This window comes from Bubalus bubalis, chromosome 19, assembly GCF_019923935.1.
Source record: "Bubalus bubalis isolate 160015118507 breed Murrah chromosome 19, NDDB_SH_1, whole genome shotgun sequence".
Lineage (NCBI taxonomy): Eukaryota > Metazoa > Chordata > Mammalia > Artiodactyla > Bovidae > Bubalus > Bubalus bubalis.
In genome coordinates, this window is record NC_059175.1 from 39,832,117 (window position 1) to 39,858,561 (window position 26,445).

General features: G+C 43.0%; 1 protein-coding gene across 3 annotated transcripts in view; it reads left to right on the forward strand.

Annotated features, from left to right (window-relative positions):
• Window positions 1-26,445, forward strand: part of ADAMTS12 (ADAM metallopeptidase with thrombospondin type 1 motif 12) — a 380,497-nt gene that overhangs the window by 121,245 nt on the left and 232,807 nt on the right. For all 3 annotated transcript variants that reach the window (XM_006071881.4, XM_044932579.2, XM_044932578.2), the window contains one exon: window positions 12,863-13,013. In XM_006071881.4, the coding sequence (XP_006071943.3) occupies window positions 12,863-13,013 (151 nt within the window). The remainder of the gene's footprint in view (window positions 1-12,862; window positions 13,014-26,445) is intronic.

Consider the following 26,445-nt stretch of genomic DNA (forward strand, 5'->3'; position numbering starts at 1 on the left):
TTCCTTCTGGATGCTTCAGGGGAAATCTGTTTTCTTACCTTTTTCAGTTTCTAGAGGCCACCTCTGTTCCTTGGCTTGTGGCCCCTTCCTCACCTCATTACACCCTCTTGCTTCTGTTGTTACCTCCCCCACTACTCATTCTGATCCTCCTGCTTCCCTCTTATAGGACTCTTCCAAATACCATGGGTCAACAGTCTCCGTCTCTCAAGATCCTTAATTTAATTACATCTGCAAAGTCCCACACACCATGTAAAGTAACCTACTCACAGGTGCCAGGGCTTAGGCTGTGGATATCTTTTGGGGGCTAGATTCATTCCACCACACCACATTTACATTATAAACTCTAAATGCTTAAACTTTAATACTCCTCTTTCTGATCACGACCTCTTCTTCATTTGCCCTGTTTGTCATTTCCTTTGACTTGCTTTTCAGTGGCTCACAGTCTCAGCTGAGACTTCAACTGGGCTCCATCAAAGGCTGGTGGCTTCTCCCATTCTTCAGAGCAGTTTTACAGACGCCTTTCCTGCTTGCCTCAAGTAGATGTTTTCACCCTCTACCTAAAGAGGAAAAGAGGTTCCTCCTATGTATCATTTAGTGACTCTCTTTTCTTCTTGTACCATCTGTGATGGAGAATACAGCATTTCTAGTCACAAAAAGTATTAGAGAACAGTGTTTCTTTTATTGAAGGTTTCACAGGTAGAAGAGACACAGGAGTTTACCTTGTACATTTCTTATGATGCTAGCAAAAATCCCCATTTTCCTTTTGCATGTCTTTTTCGTTGACCACTGGCCGATACATCTTCTCTTGTGGGCTTTTTTTTTTCTTTCCTTTTCAGCCTCTGCTTCTCCAGGTGCCACTTTGTTTACATCTGGATTATTTCTGAGACTCCCAACTTGTCCCTTCTCTCTTAAACACAGTTGTTTAAGACTTCCTCAGTTGCTATTTCCCTTCCTCCTACCACTTAAATGTTGTCTTCAAGGATGTGAAAGTCTATTCTATTTTCATAGTAGAAGTCTATTCTTTTTTTCTAAAAAAAAAAAAAAAAAAAAAGATTTTTTTTCTTTTGCCCTTGGTTGAAAAGTACTAAAGTTACCCAGACCCATTCTCCTTACAGGGTTGTAGGAGATTACAAATAACTAAAATAAGTTTGTCCCACTATAGTTATGACTTTGGTGTGGCATATAAAGTGGAGACAATGGGTGTGGACTTATTCTTTCATGAAGAGCCTGTGGAAAGGCAAATCTTGCTTTAACTAATTCCATTTTAGAATACAATGAGGGTATAATATTTCCTAATGCTCACATTCACGTCTTTAGCATCTTACACTAGACCTGCTCTTTATTTTTTTCCCTTTCTCTGCTGTGGTACTTAGTGAAGTTAACATGCTATGAAATTCTCTCCTGGTTTGCCAGCTCCCATCACCAAGCCACCAGAGAAGGCATTCCCCTTTGGCCCTGAGCCATTGGTAAACATCCCTGGAATGCTCTGTTTCAGTTCAGAATCACTTTGGTGGCCATAGCAACAGTCTTGACAGGCTGCTGTGCTCTTTCCGTTGATGGGAGCTCTCCCTGATTGGGGCTTATTGCCCATCAGAGATTGTCACAGTGAGAGAAGCAAGACCAGGGCCGTGTTCTCCATAGCCCAGGGAGGGATTTGCATCCTTAGGGTAGTTTCTGATGAGAATGAAGGCCTGCTGAGGCATCATGAAAAAAATAGTGCTGTGCCTCAGCTGAGCCTACCCTAATGGTTTTCTGCTCCCCGTGGGAGACAATGCTTTTGCTTGTTCTCCCTAATAACATGTTTCCTGGGCTCCCAAGGTGTTAGCTGTTTTTTTTTTTTTTTTTTTTTCCTCTCTCTCTCCCTTTTGGTTGGACGTATTTTCTAGAGTTGACAAACATGGATTACTGCTTAGAGAGACAAAAAAAAAAAAAAAAAAAAAAGCAAAGACATAGAGAAATTTTGAGAAACAAAAATTGTTCTGATAGAAGATTTTTGGGAGAAAGAGAAGAAGTCAGAAATGACCTTAGGTGTCTGATGGGGCTAGAAAGACCATTTTGTGAAACTGTCAAACTGCCTGTCCCTGAATACAGTGTGACAGAGAAGTTCTGATGAGTTTTTGGTTGCTACAGGCTCTTAGATGATCTTGCTGATTCTGATGGCTTATCTGGGAACACATGGTTTGAGATGTGATAAAAATTCCCTTTTTAATTTTTGAGAATAGTAGATTTGGTGGGGTTCATCAGGATTTGTGTCAGGCCAGCTTATTTCAGTCTGCATATTTTCTCCTGTGAAATAATTTCACATTTATTTCACATTTCAAATCCAAAACATTTATTGACCCATTTCCTAGAATGATTTAAACTTTTTTATTTTTTGCATCTTTAAAGTGTCCTGATCTGCCAAAATGTTATGGGCCTTCCCTGCAAACTTCAGGGAATATTCTTCATGAACTACAATCAACAATCATTATTGCTGAAACTTCTTTCAATTGAGATGAACTGTTTGATTAGAGTCAGTATGAGTATTTCATCATATTCATAGTATTATGCCTATCTGTTGGTGGGAGAAGTTAAAAAGCAATCAAGCACCACCTAAGGGGAAAATGTAGTGTTTTCCAAAGTATAGTACACGGATTATCTGTCAGCAACCTCAAGGTGATTGCTAAAATGTGGATTCCTGGGTATCACATTAAACTTACTAACTAGAATGTCTGGACAAGGCTTCCCAGTGTATGTGTTTTTAATAAGCTTTCCATGTGGTTCTTCTGCACACTAGAATTGGAAATAAGTGGATCATTTGATGCCTCATTCTCTTTGGTAGTTACATTTTAAATTTCTAAAAATCCACTTAATCGGGCTGAGTGGCTGTCCTACCTATCTATCTATCTTCCTTAAGAAAAATAGTGAATCTGTGGAGAGAGCTCTTGGGAACTATAATTGAATAAATGCACTCAGTTCCAAGTACTGTCAAGTAAGAAATGAGAAAACTAGTTACTAGGCAACTTTTCTGCTCTTATGTAAGCCGAAGGTTTTCTTCTGAAACTCAAAACTGGGACAACCATAAAACAAGCATGTTAACCATGCCTGCCAGATAGCAGACTGAATGTATGTGAATTTGAGCAAATTCTGGGAGACAGTGAAAGACAGGGAAGTCTGGCATGCTGCCGTCCATGGGATCGCAAAGAGTTGGATATGACTTACCAACTGAACTACAAGGTATGGAAATGATTGATTGAATCACCGGGAGGAGTCCAAGCACATCACTTTGAAGGAATCCATGAAGACAGCAAGGCCTTATAAGAATTACCTTATTCTGTTCTTGTCAAAATTCTTTAGCAAAGAATATGTTGTCAACCCCATTTTATAGATGAGGAGAGTGAGGCTCAGAGAGACTAAATGACTTGTGTAAAGCTACCTTGCTTAATCGTGCTGGAGTTGAGTGTTGAACTCAGCCCTGTCCCCGGACTTTTCTGCTAGGGGAACACAAATTCTGCTGTAGATTATTCTGTTTCCAGTAGGAGAAGGGGGAAGGTCGGATCTGGCACCCATCGTTGACCTAGAGACTTTATTAGGTATATACTATGTGCTGACACTCACACTAAGTTTATTGAAGATTTCAGCCTTGGTTCATTTGAAGAAATCCCAGCTTGGGAATTGGGCTTGATTATTCCTAAGACATGCTCTGAAAACCAGCCTCCCAGGCTGAGAGGTGTGTGAAGTTTGAGAAGTCTCCCACCATCGCTTCCAGCTCTAAGACTATCAAACAGCAAGAAAGAGAAATCTATCAATTCTGTCTCCTCTCAAAATTTCCAGGCAATTCAATTTACATCCATGCACCACTGATTCTCCCCTAATTAATGTAATTATTATGAAGAACTGGCTCACACGATTATGGAGGCTGAGAAATTGCACAATCTGTCATCTGCAAGCTGGAGAACCAGGACAGCTATGGTGTAATTTGGTCCATGGCTGAAGGCCTGACAGCCAGGACAGCTGAGGTGTCAGCTCCAGTCTGAGGGCCAGAGATGATCTGACCCTGAAGAAATTGAATGGTACCCACCCACATTGGAAACAGCAGTCTACTGAGTCCACTGATTTATATGCTAATGACATCTGGAAACACCCTCACAGACAGACCCAAGAAATAATATGTAACCTGGGCACCTCGTAGTGTGTTACAGTGACATAAACATCACATCAGGCATCTGGGATGAGTTTTCCTTATACTATCATAATAGCTAATAACTCACATTTATTAGGTACATGCTGTGTGCTGGCAGTTCTGCAAGCACTCTATACTAATTCATTTAATACACATGACACCTTTTAATAAGCTAATTAGCAAGTTACTACCACTATTTATATTTTTCACATGAGAAAGCTGAAGCCAAGAGAACTTGCAGCTAAGAGATGAAACAAAAGGCTGAGCATGAGAATAATTGCTTTCAGTCATTCCTTTATATTCATCTTCACTGTGGATGATGCTATGATAAAATGAGCTACTTGTAAAGTAAAAAAAATAAATAAAAAGTGGAAAAAAATTAAACAAGAAAAAAAAAATAAAATGAGCTACTGTACATTTATGGCTACCTACCATATGTATGTCAACCCTTCTGCTAGGCATTTTATAGAAAATGTCTGTGATAGTTACAACTGTGCTAATTAAGATAGATTTTGCCCCATTTTACAGATGAGAAAACAGAGGCTCTATGTATTAACTAATTTGACCATGCATGCTGTGCATGCTAAGTCACTTCAGTCATGTCTGACTCTGTGACCCTATGGACTGTAGCCCAACAGGGATTCTCAGTCCATGGGATTCTCCAGGCAAGAATACTGGAGTGGGTTGCCATGCCCTTCTCTGGGGGATCTTCCTGCGTCTCTTATGTCTCCTGCATTGTCAGGCAGGTTCTTTACCACTAGTGCCATGTGGGAAGCCCAACTTGACCATAGCTTGTGCTTCCAATTAAACCCTGTTATAACTTTTTGATTGTATATATTTTTTGAACCCATCTCATCAATTTTTCAATGAAGGGATATTTTTTCTACTACTTAGCCTCTGAACTGACAGCCAGTGATTGGTAGATGATCTTGTGTATATTAGGGTTTAGACAGGTTCCTCTTATGAGCATCAGAGAGGTATGACGACACGTAGGTTGATATTCTAGGGCTCTCATGGGAACAGCTCCTTCTAGAAGTAGAGCTGGGGTTTTGATGCTGTCTGATCATAAGCCCAGTCCCAGGCTTTTCCTGGTACTTTCATATCCCTTCTGATCTGGCCTCAGGATGATGGCAGCCCCTTCACACAGCCCTTGTCCTGCCAAATTGTTCCTGATGATTCATTTTAATCTTGGTAAGTGTTGCATTTTTTATACCTGGTTGCCCGTTTCAATTCTCTGAAGTCTGTGTGCATTACACTGGTATTTCTAAGCCGGCTCCTGATTGACTTGATTACAGAAAACAAACTGTGATCAGTGAAATGTCACATATTTGTAGCCTGTTTTTAAAATAAGTCTTCAGATTTGCCCTTGATTCTAGCACCTGTCACTGTGTGATATAAACGTGTATGGATCCCTTTCTTCACTAGTCAGCCGTGGTCTAGATATATGCTGTTCAGAATCCATGGACAGAGGAGCCTGGCAGGCTACAGTCCATACGGTCACAGAGTCGGCCATGATTGAGCAACTAACACACACACACACACACACACACACACACACACACACGGCAGCTATTAATCACCTAGGGCTGTTTAAAGATAATAGAGTTTAATGAAATTAAGAATTCAGTTCCACTGTTACATTAGCCACAGATCAAGTGCTCAGCAGACACATGAGGCTCTAGAGGCTATCAACAATGCAGATGCATCTGTCATGTCATGGTAAAAGGACTAGTTTTAAACTAGATTCTGATGAGTAAAAGGGGAATGTTATAATCTCTAAGGTAATAACTAAGAGAAACTGCATACATAGGTAATAGTATTTAAAAGAGAGTGATAATTGATTAATTCAGAAAAGGCCAAAAAAGATAGCTAAAGAAACATAAGAACATATGGGACAAACAGAAAACAATACAGTGGTCTATTTAAACCCAATAATGTTAGTAATTTTATCAGATGTAAATAGGATACATTCTCCAATGGAAAGACAAAGAAACCAAAATGCAAATACATTCTTTGGCGTATAGAAAGGTTAAAAAAAAAATAAAAATAAAAATCTTTAAAAACAAACAAACAAACAATGCAGATGTAGAACATCTCTGTCATCGCAGGAAGTTCTATTTGACAGCATTGTTCTAGGAGGTGGGGGCCAGATCTGATTGTTAACAATACCTGCCCGGCATATGGGTGACTAACAGGTGGATGAACCAGATACATGTTTCTGGCCTGAGCTTTACCTAAGGCTGCTAAGACTAATATGTAGAATCTGTGGATCAATGACATTGCCAGTTACACTCCCTTTTGTCTCCATGGGGGCCTGTCAGGGAGCTCTTGGCGTCACGGCAGGTGGGAGAGGTTATTCCTGGACTAATCTTCCCAGTGGTCTCAGCTCTGTGTTTTGTGGCTTCTGTCATCCCCTGACTTCTGACTTAAGGTCCTGGCTATGCATTAAATGATAGAAAGTTGTTCTTCCTCTAACAACCCAGCAACAGAAAAGTTAAAAATTAATAATTCTGGCAGGTTGTCATGGCTTTAGGGCTGGTCCAGGTTTATTGGAGACTGTAGAAGTTCAGTCTGTCTGTGCCCTCTAAAAGCATTTACCTCAGTGGCCTTTGTCTCTCCTGGACCACAGGACTGGAATCTGTAGCACTTAGGGAGACACATCCCCCACCTTCTGCAAGGATGCTGTGTTTGGTCGAGAAGGGACTGTGATACAGGACTTAAGGGCTGGCCTCTAGGCCCAGAGGTCATGGACCAACCTCTTGGGACATGTGAGCACTGTACCCTTTTTTGACACAAAAATTCTAGGTCTTTGCTGTTCTCCTTTCTGCTATTTTATGGATGTCAGTCTTGTCTTCCTGGCTAGGTTGTAAACCTCAAGGGCAGGGGTCACTGCCCCTCTTAGACATCTTAGCCCCGGGCTGGACATGTGACAGATGCAGATTGATCATCAAGAAGGGTGATTTTGGGGGGGGGGGTCTTATTTTATCTTCTTTCCTGTGTATATAGTAGGCCACAGGTGATATCTTTCCCAGTGATCTATGTACTATAACTGAGTGTCTTGGATACATCTTTATCCCAAATCAATTTTTTTCTGTTCTTGATTTCAGAATATGTTCATGTTATTGTCTTCATCACCACGGGAAAAAACAAACTGATCTGGTAACTTCTGACATTTTCAAATGAACAGGAATTTCTTTCCAGGACAGGCTAATGAGTTAGTGACAATGCTCCATCGCACACCTCTAGGGGGCTCCACTCACAGTTTTATCTACGTGAATATCACCCCCTTGACTTGTGCAATACAGGGCCCTGAGTGTTGAGTGTTGGAACTGGTTTGATAAGTTCCCCCATGTCTTTTACAATACCATTGTTTTTATTCTTCAGCCTGCTGTTTTTACCTGTGGTAAAAGCTGAAGGCATGACAGCCTAGACCAGGTGACTCTTCAAGGCCTCATGGCTTTGCAATTCTAGAACAGTCTATTCACAAATTTCTTGTAAGACACTGCCTGTTTCCCACTGGACCCAAAATCATTGCACTAACTGAAGTATAACATCAAGTACATCCAGATGACTAATACTTTGATAGGAGTTGAGGAGAAGGAGATGTTATAGGCAACTATTCTCAGTGGAAGACTAGGAAAAATAAATTGGTCCTAAAGATTCTGAAGGTCCTACCCCTGTTCCTCCTTAGCAGAGAGCAGTAGAGGTTCAATGCCAGATGATTCTCACCAAGGTAGCTCAGCCCTTTGTCTCATCCCCACCGTCTGGGGCTGAGGAGGAAGCAGTAGGAAGAGTCTGATTTAATGGGTCTCAAGACATCTCTGGAGAAGGCAATGGCATCCCACTCCAGTACTCTTGCCTGGAAAATCCCATGGATGGAGGAGCCTGGTAGGCTGCAGTCCATGGGGTCGCTAAGAGTCAGACATGACTGAGTGACTTCACTTTCACTTTTCACTTTCCTGCATTGGAAAAGGAAATGGCAACCCACTCCAGTGTTCTTGCCTGGAGAATCCCAAGGACGGGGGAGCCTGGTGGGCTGCTGTCTATGGGGTCGCACAGAGTTGGACACGACTGAAGTGACTTAGCAGTAGCAGTAGCAAGGCATCTCCTTGCCTTAAATTTCTTTCAGCGGCCAGTCTCTAACATTTGAAATGAACTAGTAGACGTTATTAGGGCTTCCCAGGTGGCATTAGTGGTAAAGAACCCACCTGCTTAAGAGACATAGGTTTGATCCTTGGGTGGGGAAGATCCCCTGGAGAAGAGCATGGGAACCCACTCCAGTATTCTTGCCTGGAGAATCCCATGGACAGAGAAGCCTGTTGGGCTACAGTCCAGGGGGTCACAAAGAGTCAGACATGACAAGTGACTTAGCACTCATGGAGTAGACATTACTTTTTGTATCAAGTGACCCTTCCTGTAAAGAATTAAGGAAAGATTTAAAATGAATGTATTAGTGTTAGAAATCAGAATAAGGTTACCCCTGGGGGTGATATTGAGTGAGAAGCGAAGCAGGTAGTTTCGTGCTACTGGAAAGCTTCTCTTCCTGAATTTAGGTGTTTCTTCTGTGAAAGTTTTATGGGACTTTGCAGTTATAACTTGTATATTTTTCTGCAGGTTTATAGTACTTTGAAATAAAGTTTATTTAGAATAATTCTTAGTGCCTCAGGAAGCATGCTCAGGTATTTATAACTTAGAACAATGAGGTGAGTTTATTTCCAAAAGACACTGAGCAGCATGCTGGGATGCTGAGAGGAGAAAGAGATGACTGAGGTGAACGGAGGTGAAAGGGCAACTTGTGTTCTTTGGGCTTCTGCCAGGGGCTCACCCTGCCCTGGTTCTTTCAGGAATCTGAGAATTCCCCAGAGAACTGGATAGTTTTTCTTCATGTCCATTCTCGGTCTCCTTCAAAAATATGAGAGGTGACACACACACACTGATTTATTTAACATGGATAACCAACAAGAACCTAACTATTTAGCACAGGAAACTGCTTAATGTTATCTGGTAGACTGGATGGGAGAGGAGTTTGGGGGAGAATTTTTTGTTTGTTTAGTCACTAAATTGTGTCCAACTCTTTTGTGACCCCATAAAGGTAGCCCATCAGGATCTGTCCTGGGATCTGTCCATCAGGATCCCAATCCCTCTGTCTATGGGATTCTCCAGGCAAAAATACTGGAGTGGGTTGCCATTTCCTCCTCCAGGGAATCTTCCCGACCCATGTCTCCTGCATTGGTGGGCAGATTCTTTACCATCTGAGCCACCTGGGAAGACCTTGGGGGAGAACAGATACATGTATGGCTGAGTTCCTTTGCTGTCCACCTGAAACTATCACGACATTGTTAATCGGCTCTACTGCAATATAAAATAAAAGTTTTTGAAAAAAGATGCAAGAAGTAAGCAGTATATAAAGGAGAGTGGAATGTAGAGCGCCTTCTCTGATTCAGATCCAGAGCTGGCAACAGAAGAAGGTGGCCCTCTTGGGCAGTTAGCTTCAGGGAGAGCATGGAGCCAGTCCTTACTTCTATTGGAATGCAAAGGGTGTATGATTTTCCAGCATGACCCAGCTCTGGTTAGACGAGAAGAGACCAGTGAACTGTGGCCCCTTGGGTACCAGGTGTATAAAGCTCTGTGTTTATATGTTGAGGGAGAAGGAGATGCAGAGCTCAGCTGGGAAATCTTCTCACCTCACCCTCCTGGAACCAGCAGCATCTCTTCATCTCCTCTCCTGTCCATCCCTTCTCTGCAATACACATGGGGTCCTGAGGCCAGCACCCTCTCCTTCCTATGAGCAGATGTCCTGCCTCCCCTCCAGCTGATGAGTCACCCAGCTTTCCTTGGGCTCCGTCCAGCTTCTGAGAAGTATTTAGGATGGAGAGGTAGCTGATTTCCAGGTGCCTGCTGGCAAAACTGGCCTTGTGTAAAAATGCAAATGGAGGAAGCAGTTAAGAAAATGCTCATTTGACTTTTGGGCACCCTCATTCATGTTGCCCATAAAACAGTTATTGTGTTCTCAACTGGAGTCCCATGTGTTTCTTCTGCACCACCTGGGTCCAAAATTTGAGGCTGGAGAAATACCAGTTCATCCTTCTTGTTGATGTTACTTTTTTTTCCTTCAAAGACTTTAGTATTAGATTGATGGAAGTTGCACAAAGGGACTGCACTCCAGCCGTGCCTGAGGAGTCCTTGCCTTCTATTTAATTTCCGTGGAACAAATGAGCTCCATTTGCAAGAGGTCCACTGTCTATTTATGTCCCTGGTCTTTGTCTCAGAGTAGAAATAAAACTGAATCTCAGCCCTACATGAGTCTGTTTCTAGCTACTTTACAGTCTGGACCTTGTCAATGCTTCTTGTCCCAGAGGTTTTTTTTTCTCAAAGAAAGATGCTGAGAAAAAAAAAACTGTCAGCAAATGTGAGCAAATTTGAAGCCAGATGTCAGCTATTGGTGTTGGTAGCTAAAATATTATCACTGTGCATTTGTAAAGCTGTTTGCATGGCACTTTGATAAGCCTCAGTTCATTTGCTCCTCCTGACAGCCCTGTGAGGTGGTAGGCATTATCTACATTTTACAGGTTGAGTGACCTATTCAAGGTCACACAGCTATTCTTATGACTTTCAGTAAATTTTTTTTTCTATTCTCCTTATTATCGAAGATACTTAAAAGTCAGTAATCAAAATAAGAAGGTGTGAGGTGTATATTCAGATCTGGTTATATTACTATATGAAGAGTTGACTCATTGGAAAAGTCCCTGATGCTGGGAAAGGTTGAAGGGAGGAGGAGAAGGGGGTGATGGAGGATGAGATGGTTGGATGGCATCACTGACTCGGTGGACATGAGTTTGAGTAAAGTCCGCAAGATAGTGAAGGACAGGCGAGCCTGGTGTGCTGCAGTCCATGGGGTCACAAAGAGTCAGACACGATTTAGTGACTGAACAGCAGCAACAGTGTGGCACCGTTTTGGAAAGAACCCAGAGTCAAAGCCTGTTCAACAGAGAGCATTTCGCTTCATGGAGCCCCTTTTGCTTCCTAGCCTGGGGTGAGGGCAGGGAGTGTACTCAGCTCATCTTCAGACTCACCTACGGAGCAGAGCAGCCCTGGCTTGCTGAGATGTGATGAGTGACCTTGAACTTTGGGACCTGTTCACAGTTTTACTAACCTCAAACTTTCCAGGTTTATTTTTGTAAACAATATTCATTAAACTGTTATATTGACTCTAGATACCCTAAGACAATGAAAAGACATGAAACCTGACATCTGGAAAGAGTCTAATAACAAATAAGCCTGTAGGCCACACCCTTTTCTAGGAGCTTTGCATATATTAACTCATTTAAGCTTCACAGCGTCCCTTGGTTATCCTCATTTTTTAGTTGAGAAAGCTCAAACTGAGCAAGTCATTTGTCCCACATCACAGAACTAAAAAGTGGAGGAGCTGCAATGTGAACACAGGCTAATTCCAAAGTCTGAGCTCTTGGTCACTCCAGTGTGATGCTGCAAACAGGGTGTCTGGGGCAAGCCATCTTTTTCATCAACATAGGATTCAGATCCTGAGAGTTAAGTCTGTCATAGGAGGTCATTGGCAAAGCAGCTTCTAAATGTCTTAAATGGGCACTCAGAAACTTTCACAAAGAGAAGACAGAGTTGTCGGCTATACCATCCTTCTTCTAGACCTGACCTCCAGAAAGAGTTACTTGTTGCCCATCATTTCCCAACTTATTGCTAATTCTCCTGTCTGTGAGATGAAAGTGTCTGCTTTAGACTCCTGGAAACTCAAGTCTCAGATCAGGAACTCAGTATTGTATTTCTTTGTTTCCTTGAGAGCAGAATGGCATTAAACACTTCAAGCCAAACCACTATGGGACTTTCCTGGTGGTCCAGTGGTTGAGAATCTACCTGCCAGTGCTGGGGACATGAGTTAGCTCCCTGGTCTGGGAAGATTCCACATGCCATGGGGCAACTAAGCTTGTGTACCACAGCTATTGAGCCTGAGCCCTAGAGACCATACTCCACAACTACTGAAGCCCTTACACTCTAGAGCCTACGCTCTGCAACAAGAGAAGCCACAGCAATGAGAAGCCTGCATACTGCAATTAGAAAGTAGCCTCTGCTCATCCTGACTAGAGAAGGCCGGCACACAGCAGTGAAGACCTAGTGCAGTCAAAACGAAATAAACAAGATGAAACCACATGTGAGCATGTAGCTGAGCTACCCACATACAGATAAATGTTTCCCAAAAATGTCCATGAACTGTGATCCACAAGTCCCATAACAGGGCACCCAGGAAGCCCTGTTGCTAATTTGAGATTAACCAGCAATGGGTTTGAGGAGAAGGCAATGGCAACCCAGTCCAGTGTTCTTGCCTGGAGAATCCCAGGGACGGTGGAGCCTGGTGGGCTGCCGTCTTTGGGGTCGCACAGAATTGGACATGACTGACGTGACTTAGCAGCAGCAGCAGCAGTGTATGTACACATTTTTTCATTAGTGTCTCAAAGAGCTCATGACCCCCAAACATTTAATAACTATGACTATGAAGACATTTCACTGAATTATTTACATGGCGTTCTTCTGTGAGACTAAATGGCAGACTATTAAAGTCTTTTGAGTTTCAGAGGTCATCCTAATCTATATAATTTTCACTTTGTGAATTTTCTTTGTCCAGATAAAAAATGAATTCAAATAAAACCTTTGTCTTGCATGTATTTACAGACTGGATTTTTCCATTTACCACATGGAGACTTCTTCATTGAGCCTGTCAAAAAGCATCCGCTGGCTGAGGGAGAGTACCACCCACACGTCGTATACAGGAGGCAGAGGCGAGGCGTCCCAGAGATGAAGGAGCCAACCTGTGGATTAAAGGGTATTGTACTTTATCTCCTCACTGGATGGGGGAGTTTGTTTTGCTCTATTTTTTTTTTTTATGAGACCTGTTATTATTCAAATCTGTTTTCTCTTCCCCACTCTGTGGTCAGAAAATATGTACCATTATACATTTCATTTCTCTGTACTCACGTCTGTATTATTAACAGGAAAAGGGAAAGGAATCTCCTACTACCTTGCCACATTGGTTGATGATATTTATATGGTATTAGTAATGCTGAATTTTTTTTAAGTCTCTTTTTAATTCCTTAGAGGAAGATAGTTTAGAGACAGTGCTTTTCAGTATCAGCAATGTTATAATACATTAATGTGGAATATTACTAGACAGCTAAATATTTGATGATGCTGATAATGATATGTGAAGAGAAACTGAAAAAATACCAACATGTTATCAGATGATGAATTCAGCTAAGGTTCTTTGGGCTGAGGTCTTCCTTGAATATAAATCTTGTTCCATCAACTATTTGCACAGCTTCATTAGAGCTCCCTCCCCAAACAGTATGTAACATTGTATAGATGCAAAGTAGAAATTCAGTAAATCATTAAAATGAAATGAAGAGTGACTTGTGGCCACATAGATGAATCTAGAATCTAGAGTGCATCCAGTCCACATAACACTGATAAAAAGGAAAATGTGAGGCTTATAGATGTGGAGGAGGTGTCAGTTCTTTGTGACTATCTCTTTCCTAAGACAGTAAGCGAAATGCAGTATTTACATGACAGCTAGCAACTGCAGAATAAGTTAATGTGCTGGCAATTATTCTTAAAGTATACTTGACATTTGGAATTTTAAAATCTTGGCATACTGAAATGTGCTGGTCTCTCTGAGTCAGGTAATTGCAGTGTTCTTGTACTGTGTTACACTGGAATTCACTGACACTAGCCATGTCATTAACCCATATTAAGGTATACCTTGGGCTTAGGGAGATCGGTGCTGCCAGATTGAATTACTGTGATTAAATCGAGAAAGATCACCTTTCCTTGTGGAAAACATTCTATCTTTGTAATGTTCAAAGCAGGAACACCCCTGGTATTGAATAAAAAGATGGAGTTTAAAAGTACTCTAGGACTTCAGGAGAGAAAGTGAATCATTTCCCCTAAAATGTGTCCCTTCATTTACGTTTATTTCCCAAATAGAAAGGTAATCGGGAATTTCACAGTGTCTTTTAATATGGCCCAATGAAATCAACCCAGACCTTTAATGTGACGTTATTTTGCTGTCAATTTGATCAGTTTGAACTAAAATTTCTTAACCAGTTTTGTTTGCTGTTCTAAGTGTTATATTTCCTGAGCCTGTCAAAGTTCTTGTTCAAATTTCTGGATTCCACGTTAAATGATGAGAAAATATAGATTGCTGGAATTAAATCTAGAGCAAATTTCAAGGCCTCATTTTATTGACATTGACAAGCTCCCTTCTCTTTGGATTTTTGGTGGGAACATATCATACTGGGACTTGAGTGGAGCTTAGATGGAAGTATCTGGGGGGAGTCTGGTTTTTGGAAGCTGGGTAAGTGGAGTCAGGTTAGATGACAACAGCTGCAGGGTCAACTATGGCAGAAAGGGGTCCAAGGAGGTAAAGTCAGGTTTCGGGATTTCATACATCAGGACGCTAGGCTGGAAACACAGGGTCTAGTTCCTGGCATGTGTTTTTGTGGTCAGAAACTATTCATTTAATCAACAAGAATCCGTTGGGTGTCTGTTGGGTACCAGCACTTTATGTCTGGTGCTCTGCAAGATTCTGTGGGTACAGTTGTGAGTAGAATTAGACCTTGGTCTTAAGAGCATCAGCCTGGATTTGGGAGATCCAGTCCAGATTTAATCTTTAAAATACGTGGTAAGATCATAAAAGGAAATGAAATCTGAATATATGCATTGGACTTTTTGTTCCTCCACATTGTGTTTGTTCCAGGACATGTAGCTGTAATTCCCTTTTTAATGTTGTAGAAACTCCCATTATGTGACTTTCACTTGGACTGGTCTTCTGTGAGTGGATCTGAACTGTTTCCAGTTTGGGGCTATTATACCTTATATTGCACAGATGATCTTGTACATGTTTTAAGAACACAGGCTCATAGGGTTTTCCAGGGCATGTAACTAGTATGGAATGAAAACAATGTCTCATAGGATGTATACATCTGTGACTTTACCAGATGTAAAATTGCTTTCCAGAGTTGTTCAGGAGCAGTGAATATAGCAGTTTCCACTGTTACATATTCCGTCTAACACTTGATATTCTCATTTATAAATTTTGCCAGTCTGGGGAATGTGGAATGGTATCTTTCTCCGCTTACTGGTGAAGTTACACATATTCCGTTGTGAAGTCGGGCCCCAAATCTATGGTTTGTGGCTGTAGATGCTCCAGGAGTAGTTTCCTGCCCTCTACTCAGAGTTGAAGCCCAGAGAGCCAAGTTTAGGTTTGCTTACTTGTTTCTTTGTTTCTGGGTTCACTTTTTCACTTAATGGCTCCTGATCTGGCTTTTCACCTAGGTGGGTCCTAAACTTGCCTCTTCTTTCCAGAGCAGAAATAGGGGGGCAGCAGTGAGCTCTGTGCACCAATCAGGGGTCAACCAGGGAAGCAGAACCAATAGCAAGTATCTATTAAGAGGTTTCTTGCAAGAAGTTGTCTACATGGTATTGGGGGGCTGGCTAGGCAAATCCAGAATCAATGGGCAGGAGGGGCAGGCTGCCTCTCTCATCCATAGGCTGAAGTACCTGTCCATGGGCAGAATTTCTTCATTTGGGAAGTCTCAGCTCTGCCTTTAAGGTATTTTGACTGATTGAATCCGGCCTACTAGATTATCAAGAATAATGTTAAATTCAATTGATTATGGACTTCAATTACAGTTACAAAATGCCTTCAGTCTTCCCAGGTGGTTCAGCCATAAAGAATCTGCCTGCTAATGCAGGAGACCCTGGTTTGATCCCTGGGTCACGAAGATCCCCTGGAGAAGGAAGTGGCAACCCACTCCAGTATTCTTGCTGGGAAATCCCATGAACAGAGGAGCCTAGTGGCCACAGTCTATGGGGTCACAAAGAGTTGGACATGACTTGGCAACTAACCAACAGCAAAATGACTTCACAGTAACACCCAGATTAGTGTTTGTCTGAATAAATAAGACTGTAGCCAAGGTGAGTTGACACAAAAAAGATCATCATACTGCATCTTTTACCTTTCTCCTGAATTTCTGTGACTTCTTTTTGATTTATGACTTCTGAGGATTTTTTGGCCCAGGTTTTAAATGCCGTAAGCTTTGTTAGGGACTTAATACTGGGAGAGTTGTTTTGGAATATCTAGTCTGCCATATTGAAGTCCTGGGTGGATTTCTCATCTAAGTCATTTGGAAATGACTAAGTTCCTTTCTGGGGTCTACCCTGGTGGCTCAAAGGTTAAAGCCTCTGCCTGCAATGTGGGAGACCTGGGTTTGATCCCTGGGTCCGGAAGATCCCCTGGAGAAGGAAATGGCAACCCACTCCAGTACTCTTGCCTGGAGAATCCCATGGACGGAGGAGCCTGGTGGACTATAGTCCATCGGGTCGCAAAGAGTTGGACACGACTGAGCGACTTCACTTTCACTCACATCACTTAAGTTCCTTTCTAAGTAGTCTGTAAAAATGTTAAATGTTTTATAATAGCAGTAACAATTGCTCATTAGCATTAGTATATCAGATCACTAATCTGATATTGTGTGTTTTGGGGGTATTGTTTATAGTTTTGTTCTGATTTAATGGAAATTCAGTGAGTTGAAGATCTAAGCAATCACCATACTTTCTGTTGAATCTAGAATGCACTGTTAATTTTCCTTGGCTAACGGCACACTTTCTTGGTACAACCTGCCTGAGGCTTATCTTGAATTTCTTGAATTCCTGATTGCCATATGATTATAGCTACTCTACAGTGATCCATGTTTTGCCTTGCTATGAGGTAGTTAAATTTTTAATTGTTATTCAATAGTTTTGATTTTTCTTTTAGTGAAGTGATGTTTATTTTTGATGACCTGTCTTTTAGGACTGGCAGGAGGATTGGCAAAGTGCTTCTAGCTTTTACCAGCAAGAGGAATGAAAAAGTTATTGGAAAGAACTTGGGGAAATACTTCTCTGGGAAAATAAAATGGGAACCTGCTTAGTTTTGTTTGCTTAGTAAAATCCAAGACCAAGATTGTAGGAATTCAGAGCACTAGCACCTTAGGAAGGAGAAGGCGATGGCACCCCACTCCAGTACTCTTGCCTGGAGAATCCCATGGATAGAGGAGCCTGCTGGGCTGCAGTCTATGGGGTCACGAAGAGTCTGACACGACTGAGTGACTTCGCTTTCACTTTTTACTTTCATGCATTGGAGAAGGAAATGACAACCCACTCCAGTGTTCTTGCATGGAGAATCCCAGGGACGGTGGAGACTGGTGGGCTGCCGTCTATGTGGTCGCACAGAGTCGGACACAACTGAAGCGACTTAGCAGCAGCAGCAGCAGCACCTTAGGAATGTTTCTCTGTAGTGATGAGATACTTATTTATCCAGTCAAAAGCCCTTATTCTTTAGCCAGACCGCACCATGGTAGTTTCTTTCTTTGCATTTTCTCAGCACTTGACAATTTTTTGACTCATTTCAGGTCCATACATTCCCATTCCCCAAACAGGAAACAGCTTCCCTAGGAAGCATGGCATCTGTTCATTTAATCTCCTCCAGGTGCTCTGTGCTGGGCATATGTTGTCAGAGTGAGTGAGACTGTGCTGAAGTTGGGGTAGAATTTGGAAGGCAAAGGACACTGGGGAGTGCATTCTAGGCTGGAAAGGGGATTTGGATCAATAAGGGCAAAGGATCACTTTCAGCTAAAAGGTGATTCTCTCATACAGCAATAAGTTGTTTTTTTTTTTTTTTCTTAGAAATCCTATTCCCTTTTAAAAAATAATTTTTATTGGAGTATAGTTGCTTTACAATGTTATGTTAGTTTTTACTGTACAGTGAAATGAATCAGCAGTACATATATACATATCCCCTCCCCTTTGGACCTCCTTCTCATTCAGATCACAGAAGAAATGTTAGGTGAGTAGTTAGCTATTAAACTCTTCTTCCCTTCCCACAACTCTGTAGGGAAACACACACACACACACAAGGTATCTTGATGAGAAGTGGCCCCTAGCTTTGCCCTTGGTCGTCCTTGTGTTTCCATGTACCTTCAGTGAGGCTGGGAGGAGGTTTATCCTGTTCTGACCCACCTCTGGCTCCCTCCTGCTGCCTGCAAAGATGGGGAGGGCTGTCTCCTCGCCGCATCCCACTGTAGTATGCTCACGGCTGGAGCCATCAGTGACCCCTGCAGGACCATGATACTGTCCCTAAAAAATGAACAACTCAATCTCTAGCTTCAAAGCTCTGTGTGGCAAACAAACTCCTGGATTTTCTTCTTTGATTCAAGCCTTCAATCAACATACATTGCCAAGTCTTGTCATTTCTGCTACCTAAATAGTTTTCTAAATATGTCTGCCTTCAGCATCGTAAGCTTTCGCTTGGATCACTGAAGTCTCCCCACCCTTGATCTCACCCATTAGAAGCCAGAGAAATATTTCTAAAGCAAATCAGCTCATCTCTTTCCCCTGTTAAAAGCCTGCCAGTGTGCCCTCAGGATAGAGACCCAGCTATTAAGTGAGTTTTAGGATCTCCTTCTCTGTGTGACTTTTACCTGTTTCTCCAGTTTCATCTCTTGTCATTCCAAATATAGTCTGTGCCATCCTGAACGACTGTTTATCTCCAAGAAGCTTTGCTTTTCACTGCCTAAGCCCTTGCACTTAGAGCCCTTCTTCAGAAACACGTTCTCCCCAGTGCCTTACTGGCTCAGAAGTATTTATCTCTAGGACTCATACACGGCTTCCTTTAGAAAACCTTCTTCACTGCCAAAAGATCAGTGTTAGGTTCTGCTGTGTTAGGTGTCTCTCCTGTGACTGTTATCTCCAGCTACTTGCCCTGCCACGGGCTTTATCATATAATGCACGTCTATCTGTGTCCTTCTCTAAGCAATAAGCTCAACAAGGATGAAAATCAGGTCTACTCATTCACAGGTGTGTCCCCAAGATTTGGCAGACTTCCTGGCCAGGGTAGGAACTCAGAAATGTTGAACTTTAAAAGTATTGAATTTACTGACCATCTGTGCTGCATCTGGCAGCTGACTGGATACTTCTATTTTCACCTCTGTGGAGCCAGTTTAACCCATGAGAATACCCATGCCTTCCTGAAGGAGTTCAGTGGATACTCGGATACCTTGCTGTTGAAGAGGAAAATGCAAGAAAAAGATGTGGCCTGAGGCTGTAGCTGAAAGCAGCTACTTTGAATTCTTGTTTTGGAAAAAAGAAAAAAAAAGAGGATGGAAAGATAGATAAGAAAAAGCAAGAGATGTTTATTTACTTAACAAGCTCCTACCTGGTGCCAGGTACAGTTCTAGATCTGGGGGTGTGATGGTGAACATAACGGTGATCCTGGCAGGAATGTGGAGATGGAGGCCTGAGAGAGCCATCAGCTAGCGATGTTCAGGCGCGCCTTCTCAGTAGAGGTACAGAAGAGCAGATGCTTTGGGAGATGAGTGGGTCAGAGAGGACCAGGTCAGTCATCTGCAGCCGAGTGCTGGTCTTTGAACCTACAGCATGCATGGCTTCCAGCTTCCTGCTGAGAGTGGGAAGATGAATTCTCAGCTGGTCCACTAAGCAAACTGCTGGCGTTGTTTCAGTCTCATTTCAAATGCTCCTGCCTTATGAGGCCTCTCCCCTCCATGTAGGACTGATGGGTCCATTTCCTGAGTTCACTCTGCATCTTACTGTGGCCTCTGGTTGCCATCTGTATGCCTTCCTACAGCTCTGCCCCTCCTTCCCTGCCTGCTAGGCATTCCTGGATGTAGGCTCACACCAGGGCCTTTGCACTCAATATTCCCTCTGCCTGCAATACGCCTCCCTAAGATCTTTTCATGGCTCATTCTTTCAAACGAGTCAGGTCTCTGCTCAAAATCACTCAATCAAGGAAGCCTTCCTTGACCACTAAGTAAGATAGATTTCTCTCTCTCACTTTGTAAACCATTTCTCCTGCTTTATTTATTTTCATAGCACTTATCATCATCTGATGTTATTTTACCTATTTGTTCATTATCTATCTCTCCCCAAACAAGAATGTGAGTTCCATGAGAGCAAATATTTCCTTGCTTTTGAACTCTGCTGAATCCCCACTGCCTTGGACAGAGCCTGTCATAGTAAGCACCTGGTAAATGTTGAATGAATGAGTGAGTAAATAAATGAGTGAGTCACAGCTTCATTCATAATTGTTCTGGTGAACTTGTATTCTGTTTTCACCATAAGACTCATCTTTGCATCCCAAGTGTCAGAGATACTTGTATCCAAGGCCAATGTCTGATGCATAGTTGTTTGTTTGATAAACGTTTGTCCACTGAATGAAGGCATGATGTGTGTTTCCAATGGGGTCCTGCAGGTGTGAGCAGGACATGCATCTTACCTGTGCTAAGGGTCTCAGCATTCCAGGAGTGCTCCAAGTCACTGAGGCAAGGCAGATGTGTTCTTTTGGTGATTAATATTAACTATATGTTTGTCCCATAGCTTGATTAATGCCAGCCTTTGGGAAAACAAACATTCTCCCTCTCCAGACACATACACTCAGTCAGTTCCGTTTCTCTGCAGCAGCTGGGAGTCTTGTTAAATAGCCACAAATTTGTGGAGAAGGAAGTTTACTTGTTAGATTTGAAATTAAATATTTGAGAAAATGATAAATGCACTTTATGTTCCCAATTTTCTCCTCCAAAGGCTCAAGAAATGTGTCCCCAGGCTGTTTCCTGGGTCAGTAAGCCAAAGATTAGAAGGTTCCAGCGTTTATTTCCATTGGTTTGTATGTCATTGATTGGCCTTCCTTCAGTTAGAAAATTTTAATTTGTTGCTTCCTGTGGACCAGATACTTAGGGACAAAGTTCTTAACATTCATAGTTGGACTCTGCCCTCACAAACTTATATAATTTAGTGGGAGGAGAACTTAAAAATTATAAAAGTAATGTGTATGAGCATTGAGGCTATAAGAATATCTAGAAGAGGAACTTGATTGATCAGGGGGGTTAGAGAAGGCCTCTCCAAGAGAAGCCATAGTCTGGGTATAGATTCTTAGTGAACTGTTTTCCCTGAGATCACTTCTACAGAATATCCAACTTTTGAGGGTCAGTATCCATGATTGATTGAATTGTGTCCCCCAACTCTTATGTTTAAACAAGACTGAGCACCAAAGAATTGATGCTTTTGAACTGTGGTGTTGGAGAAGGCTCTTGAGAGTCCCTTGGACTGCAAGGAGATCAAACCAGTCAATCTTAAAGGAAATCAATCCTGAATATTCATTGGAGGGACTGATGCTCAGGCTCCAATATTTTGGTCACCTGATGTGAAGAACTGGGCCTTTGGAAAAGACCCTGATGCTGGGAAAGATTGAAGACAGGAGGAGAAAGGACAATAGAGGATGAGATGGTTGGATAGCATCACTGACTCAAAGGACATGAGTCTGAGCAAGTTCCAGGAGTTGGTGATGGACAGGGAAGCCTGGCATGCTGTAGTCCATGGGATTGGAAAGAGGTGGACACCACTAAATGACTGAACAACAACAACAACTCATATGTCGAAGGTTAGAACGTCTAACCCTTAGTATCTCAGAATGTGACTGTAGTTGGAGATAGAATCCTTAAAGAGGTAATTAAATTGAAGTAAGTCCTCCTGGGCTCCTGCTTTGCACTCGGACACGTCTTCTAGTGTGACCCTACCAAGGCAATGACTAGGTTGCACTGGGGTGGGAGAAGGATGTGTTCTCTGGCTGCCCTCTGCTCCCCAGCATGAGCCTGGCGCACACTCAGGAGGTTCAGGATGGTGTGTGCATCCCGCAGTGTCTTGAGGTGAGGTGACTGTGCTCCTCTCCATCCAGCTGGTTGCCTGGAGAGGGACTGCTCCACCACCTCCCATTCAGGTACTGAATATATCTTGGCGTGGTATTTGCAATTCCTGGGGGGGGGGTCGCCCTTCTGCTGTGAGTTGGGATGATGGGCTGTGGGAAGGAAAGATTGGTTTCCCTGCCCCTGGCCCGGCCCTGTGTTTTCATTTTGTGCTGCACTCTACAAAAAGTATAGCTGGACCTGAATTTAAAATTGCTTGGCTTGCAAAAGATTAAAGTGAATCTGACACATGTTAATGACATGCTTGAGATACTGCACAGTTAGCCAGAGGTAGAAAGCAATTATTATGAAGCATTATTTTTAGTTTTGCTCATTTACAGGCAGGGCTTCCCAGGTGGAGCTACTGGTAAAGAACCCACCTGTCAGTACAGGAGATATAAGAGACATGGGTTTGATCCCTGGGTCCAGAAGATTCCCTGGAGGACGGCATGGCGATCCACTCCAGTATTCTTGCCTGGAGAATCCCCATGAACAGAGGAGCCTGATGGGCTACAGTTCATAGCATCACAAAGAGTCGGACGTGACTAAAGTGAATTAGCATAGCATGTATACAGGCAAAGGAGATTTACATTTTTCTCTTTCCACAGTAGAACTTAGAAATGGACTGGAGTTGGGAGAAACAGGTTTTATAACACCTGATCCTTCTGTAACTTAGATTAGTTACAGGAGCCCTGGCCTCCGTTTCCTCATCAGTAAGATGAAGGGGTTGGAAGATCTTAGCAGATTCTTTTAACTCTCATATGTCATAAGTATGTTTCTGCTCCTATCTTGGAGTATTAAGGAACAAAGTTGACATTCTTCATTCAAACCAGTATGGGTTAACACAACATGAGGTTTGCACACACTGGTGTCTCACACTTAAACAGTGAAGATCTTTTTCCCCCTGTATATGTATATGTATATGTATACTTTATTGAAGTATAGTTGATTTACAGTGTTGTGTTAATCTCTACTGTGGTGGTGGTTTAGTCACTAAGTCGTGTCAGACTTTTGCGACCCCATAGACTGTAGCCTTTCAGACTCCTCTATCCATGGAATTTCCCAGGCAAGAAAATACAGGAATGGGTTACCATTTCCTTCTCCAGGGGATCGTCTTGACCCAGGGGTAGAACTCAGTTCCTCTGCATTGTGGGTGGATTCTTTACTGACTGAGCCACCAGGGAAGCCGCTTATTTCTACTGTGCTGCTGCTGCTGCTAAGCCGCTTCAGTCGTGTCCGACTCTGCGACCCCATAGACGGCAGCCCACCAGGTCCCCCATCCCTGGGATTCTCTAGGCAAGAACACACACATACATTCTTTTTTCTTATTTATTGATTTATTTTTTCTGCTGTAAAATTTGTTGAGCTTTATTTGAGTTAGGAAGCAGAAATAAGTTTTTCATGCTGTTATCTTTTTAAGAAAAAATATAGCGCACTGTTAAAATTTTGAATCAAATGTTATCAATCTTTCTTTACCAAATCCATACATTCTTTTTTGTTTTCTACTCCATTGTGGCTCACCATACGATATTGAATATAGTTTCCCGTTCAGTACTGTAGGGCCTTCTGGCTTCTGCTTTCTATATATAATAGTTTGTACCTGCTAATCCCCGCCTTCCCCCCACCTCCCCCACTTGGTAACCACAAATCTGTTTTCTACGTCTGTGAGTCTGTTTCTCTTTCATAGGTTCATTTGTATCATATTTTAGATTTTATATAAAAGTGATATCATATAGTATTTTTCTTCATCTTTCTGACCTACCTCACTTAGCTTTATAATCTCCAGGTCCGTCCATGTTGCTGCAGATGGCATTATTTCATTCTTTTTATGGCTGAATAATAATCCCTTGTGTGTATGCACCACATTTTCTTAATATGTTCATCCATTGACGGGCATTTTAGTTTGTTTCCATGTTTTGGTTATTGTAGTAATTGTTCTGCTGGGAATATAAGCATGCGTGTATCTTTTTGAATTACAGTTTTGTTCAGTTATATACTCAGGAGTGGCATTCCTGGGTTATGTGGTAGCTCTGTTTTTAATTTTTTGAGGAACCTCCGTATTGTTCTCTATAGTAGCTGTACCAGTTTACATTCCCACCAACAGTGTAGGAGGGTTCCCTGTTCTCCACACCCTTGCCAGCATTTGTTATTTGTAGACTTTCTAATGATGGCCATTCATTGTAAGCAGCACCTTGTTATAGCTTTGAATTTGCATTTCTCTAACAATTAGCGCTGTTGAGCATTTTTAAATAGCAAAGGTCCTGACCCACCTCTCTGGTGTTCCTAGGGCCTGGCTCTAAGTGCTCTCTCCTTCTGGGCCTTCTGCCCCTGTATTCCCTCACCCCTTCCCACACTGCCTGTGTGAAACAGCATGGGCTTCTGCTCCCTCTCTTCACCCTACCCCTGACCTGGCAGGGCCCAAAGGACCAGCATTTCAGGGGCCTTAAGCTGGGGCTGCAGAACTTCAGGGTCATGAGTTAGTGGGGGTTTTTGGTCCATCATCATACTACTACTACTGCTACTAAGTCGCTTCAGTCGTGTCCGACTCTGTGTGACCCCGTAGACGGCAGCCCACCAGGCTCCCCCATCCCTGGGATTCTCCAGGCAAGAACACTGGAGTGGGTTGCCATTTCCTTCTCCAATGCATGAAAGTGAAAAGTCAAAGTGAAGTCGCTCAGTCGTGTCCGACTCTTAGCGACCCCATGGACTGCAGCCCACCAGGCTCCTCCATCCATGGGATTTTCCGGGCAAGAGTACTGGAGTGGGGTGCCATTGCCATCATCATAGTCAATGCATCAAAGGGAAGGAGTGGCAGCACAGCACTGAATCTGGACCCAAGATCTAATACTGGGAAAGGAGAGAGGTGAGGGCATGATGTGGTACCTAGTTAGAAAGACTCCATGTATATTTGTTGTTGTTGTTCAGTCGCTAAGTCATGTCTGACTCTTTTGGGATCCCATGGACTGTAGCCTGCCAGGCTCCTCTGTCCATGGTATTCTCCATGCAAGAATACTAGAGTGGGTTGCTGTTTCTTCCTCCAGGGATCTACCTGACCCAGGGATTGAACCTGAATTTCTTTCATCTCCTGCATTGGCAGGTGGGTTCTTTACCACTACTGCCATGTGGGAAGCTCCCATTTGTATGTAAGTGATGTCAAATATGCAAAGAGCTGACTCATTTGAAAAGACCCTGATGCTGGGAAAGATTAAAGGCAGGAGGAGAAGGGGACGACAGAGGATGAGATGATTGGATGGCATCACTGACTCAATGGACATGAGTTTGAGTAAACTCCTGGAGTTGGTGATGGACAGGGAGGCCTGGCGTGCTGCAGTCCATGGGGTTGCAAAGAGTCAGACACGACTGAGTAACTTAACTGAACTGAACTGGTGTCAAATACAGTGGGCCTGTTATTCTTAGTTGAGGACCTCATGTCTGATCTACATTCAGAGTTATGTGTGTGTGCGTGTGTGTGCGTGCATGTGCAGGTGTGTTTAAATGCACCCATCATGCACTTTTGGCTCCGGGAGGCCAGGAGAGCCTGCTCAGCTGTGATGACTCAGGGTTTCATGGATGTTCTTTCCATTCTCGTTGAAGATTCCATGCTGAAAGCCCAGTGTTTTCTCTCAGTCAACAGAGGAGCTCTTTGTTTAATTTAACAGAGAAGGGAGAGTCCATGCTCCTGAGCAGAAAGGCTTCCTTTGCTGAGAAGTTGTGCGAGGAACAGTGCTGGCGTCAGTGCTGCCAGCAGACACTCAGCAGGGCAGCCACGCTTCCCAGGGGCCCCAGCTGCTGAAGCTGCACAGCAAGGGGCAGGAGGATTGTGACCTGTGAGGCCACCCCCTCGTCCCTCCTCCCTCAGGAAGCATTTATTCAGGAGTCAGCCCTTCTCCCCATTTCATACTGTTCAGGAGTTTGAGCAAACTCCAGGAGACAGTGAAGGGCAGGGAAGCCTGGCATGCTGCAGTCCATGGGGTTGCAAAGAGTCGGACATGACCGAGTGACTGAACAACAAGAGCCCTTCTCCCCATCTCCTCTGGAACCCCAAACTTTGGCCCTTTGGTGCTTTCTGCCAGTGGGGACAGCGAGCACTGAGACACTGAGGACCGTCCCTCTTCAGGCTGTTCAGCACTCTGATGTGACATCTGCAGTGATTCTGGGGAGCCCGAGAGAATGTGCAGAAGGCGGACAGTGGTCAGCGCAGGCCTGCTATCAACTCAGAGCTGCTGCAGTGAAGACCGGTTGATACAGGATCTGCAGTTATGGAGCATCCCCAAACCAAGGCTGACCTCAGATGTGAGAGATGAGAACGAGATGCTTTTTTCTCGCTAGCTCTGTCAGGCTGCAGATCTCCTTTGGCCTCATTTCTCCTAGGAATATGCAGGAGATGCGCCAGGTTGAGAGAGTCAAAGGCACTTCTAATTTGCATGCTTTCTGTTTCTGGGGACTAGCCCCAGTCGAAAGCAAATG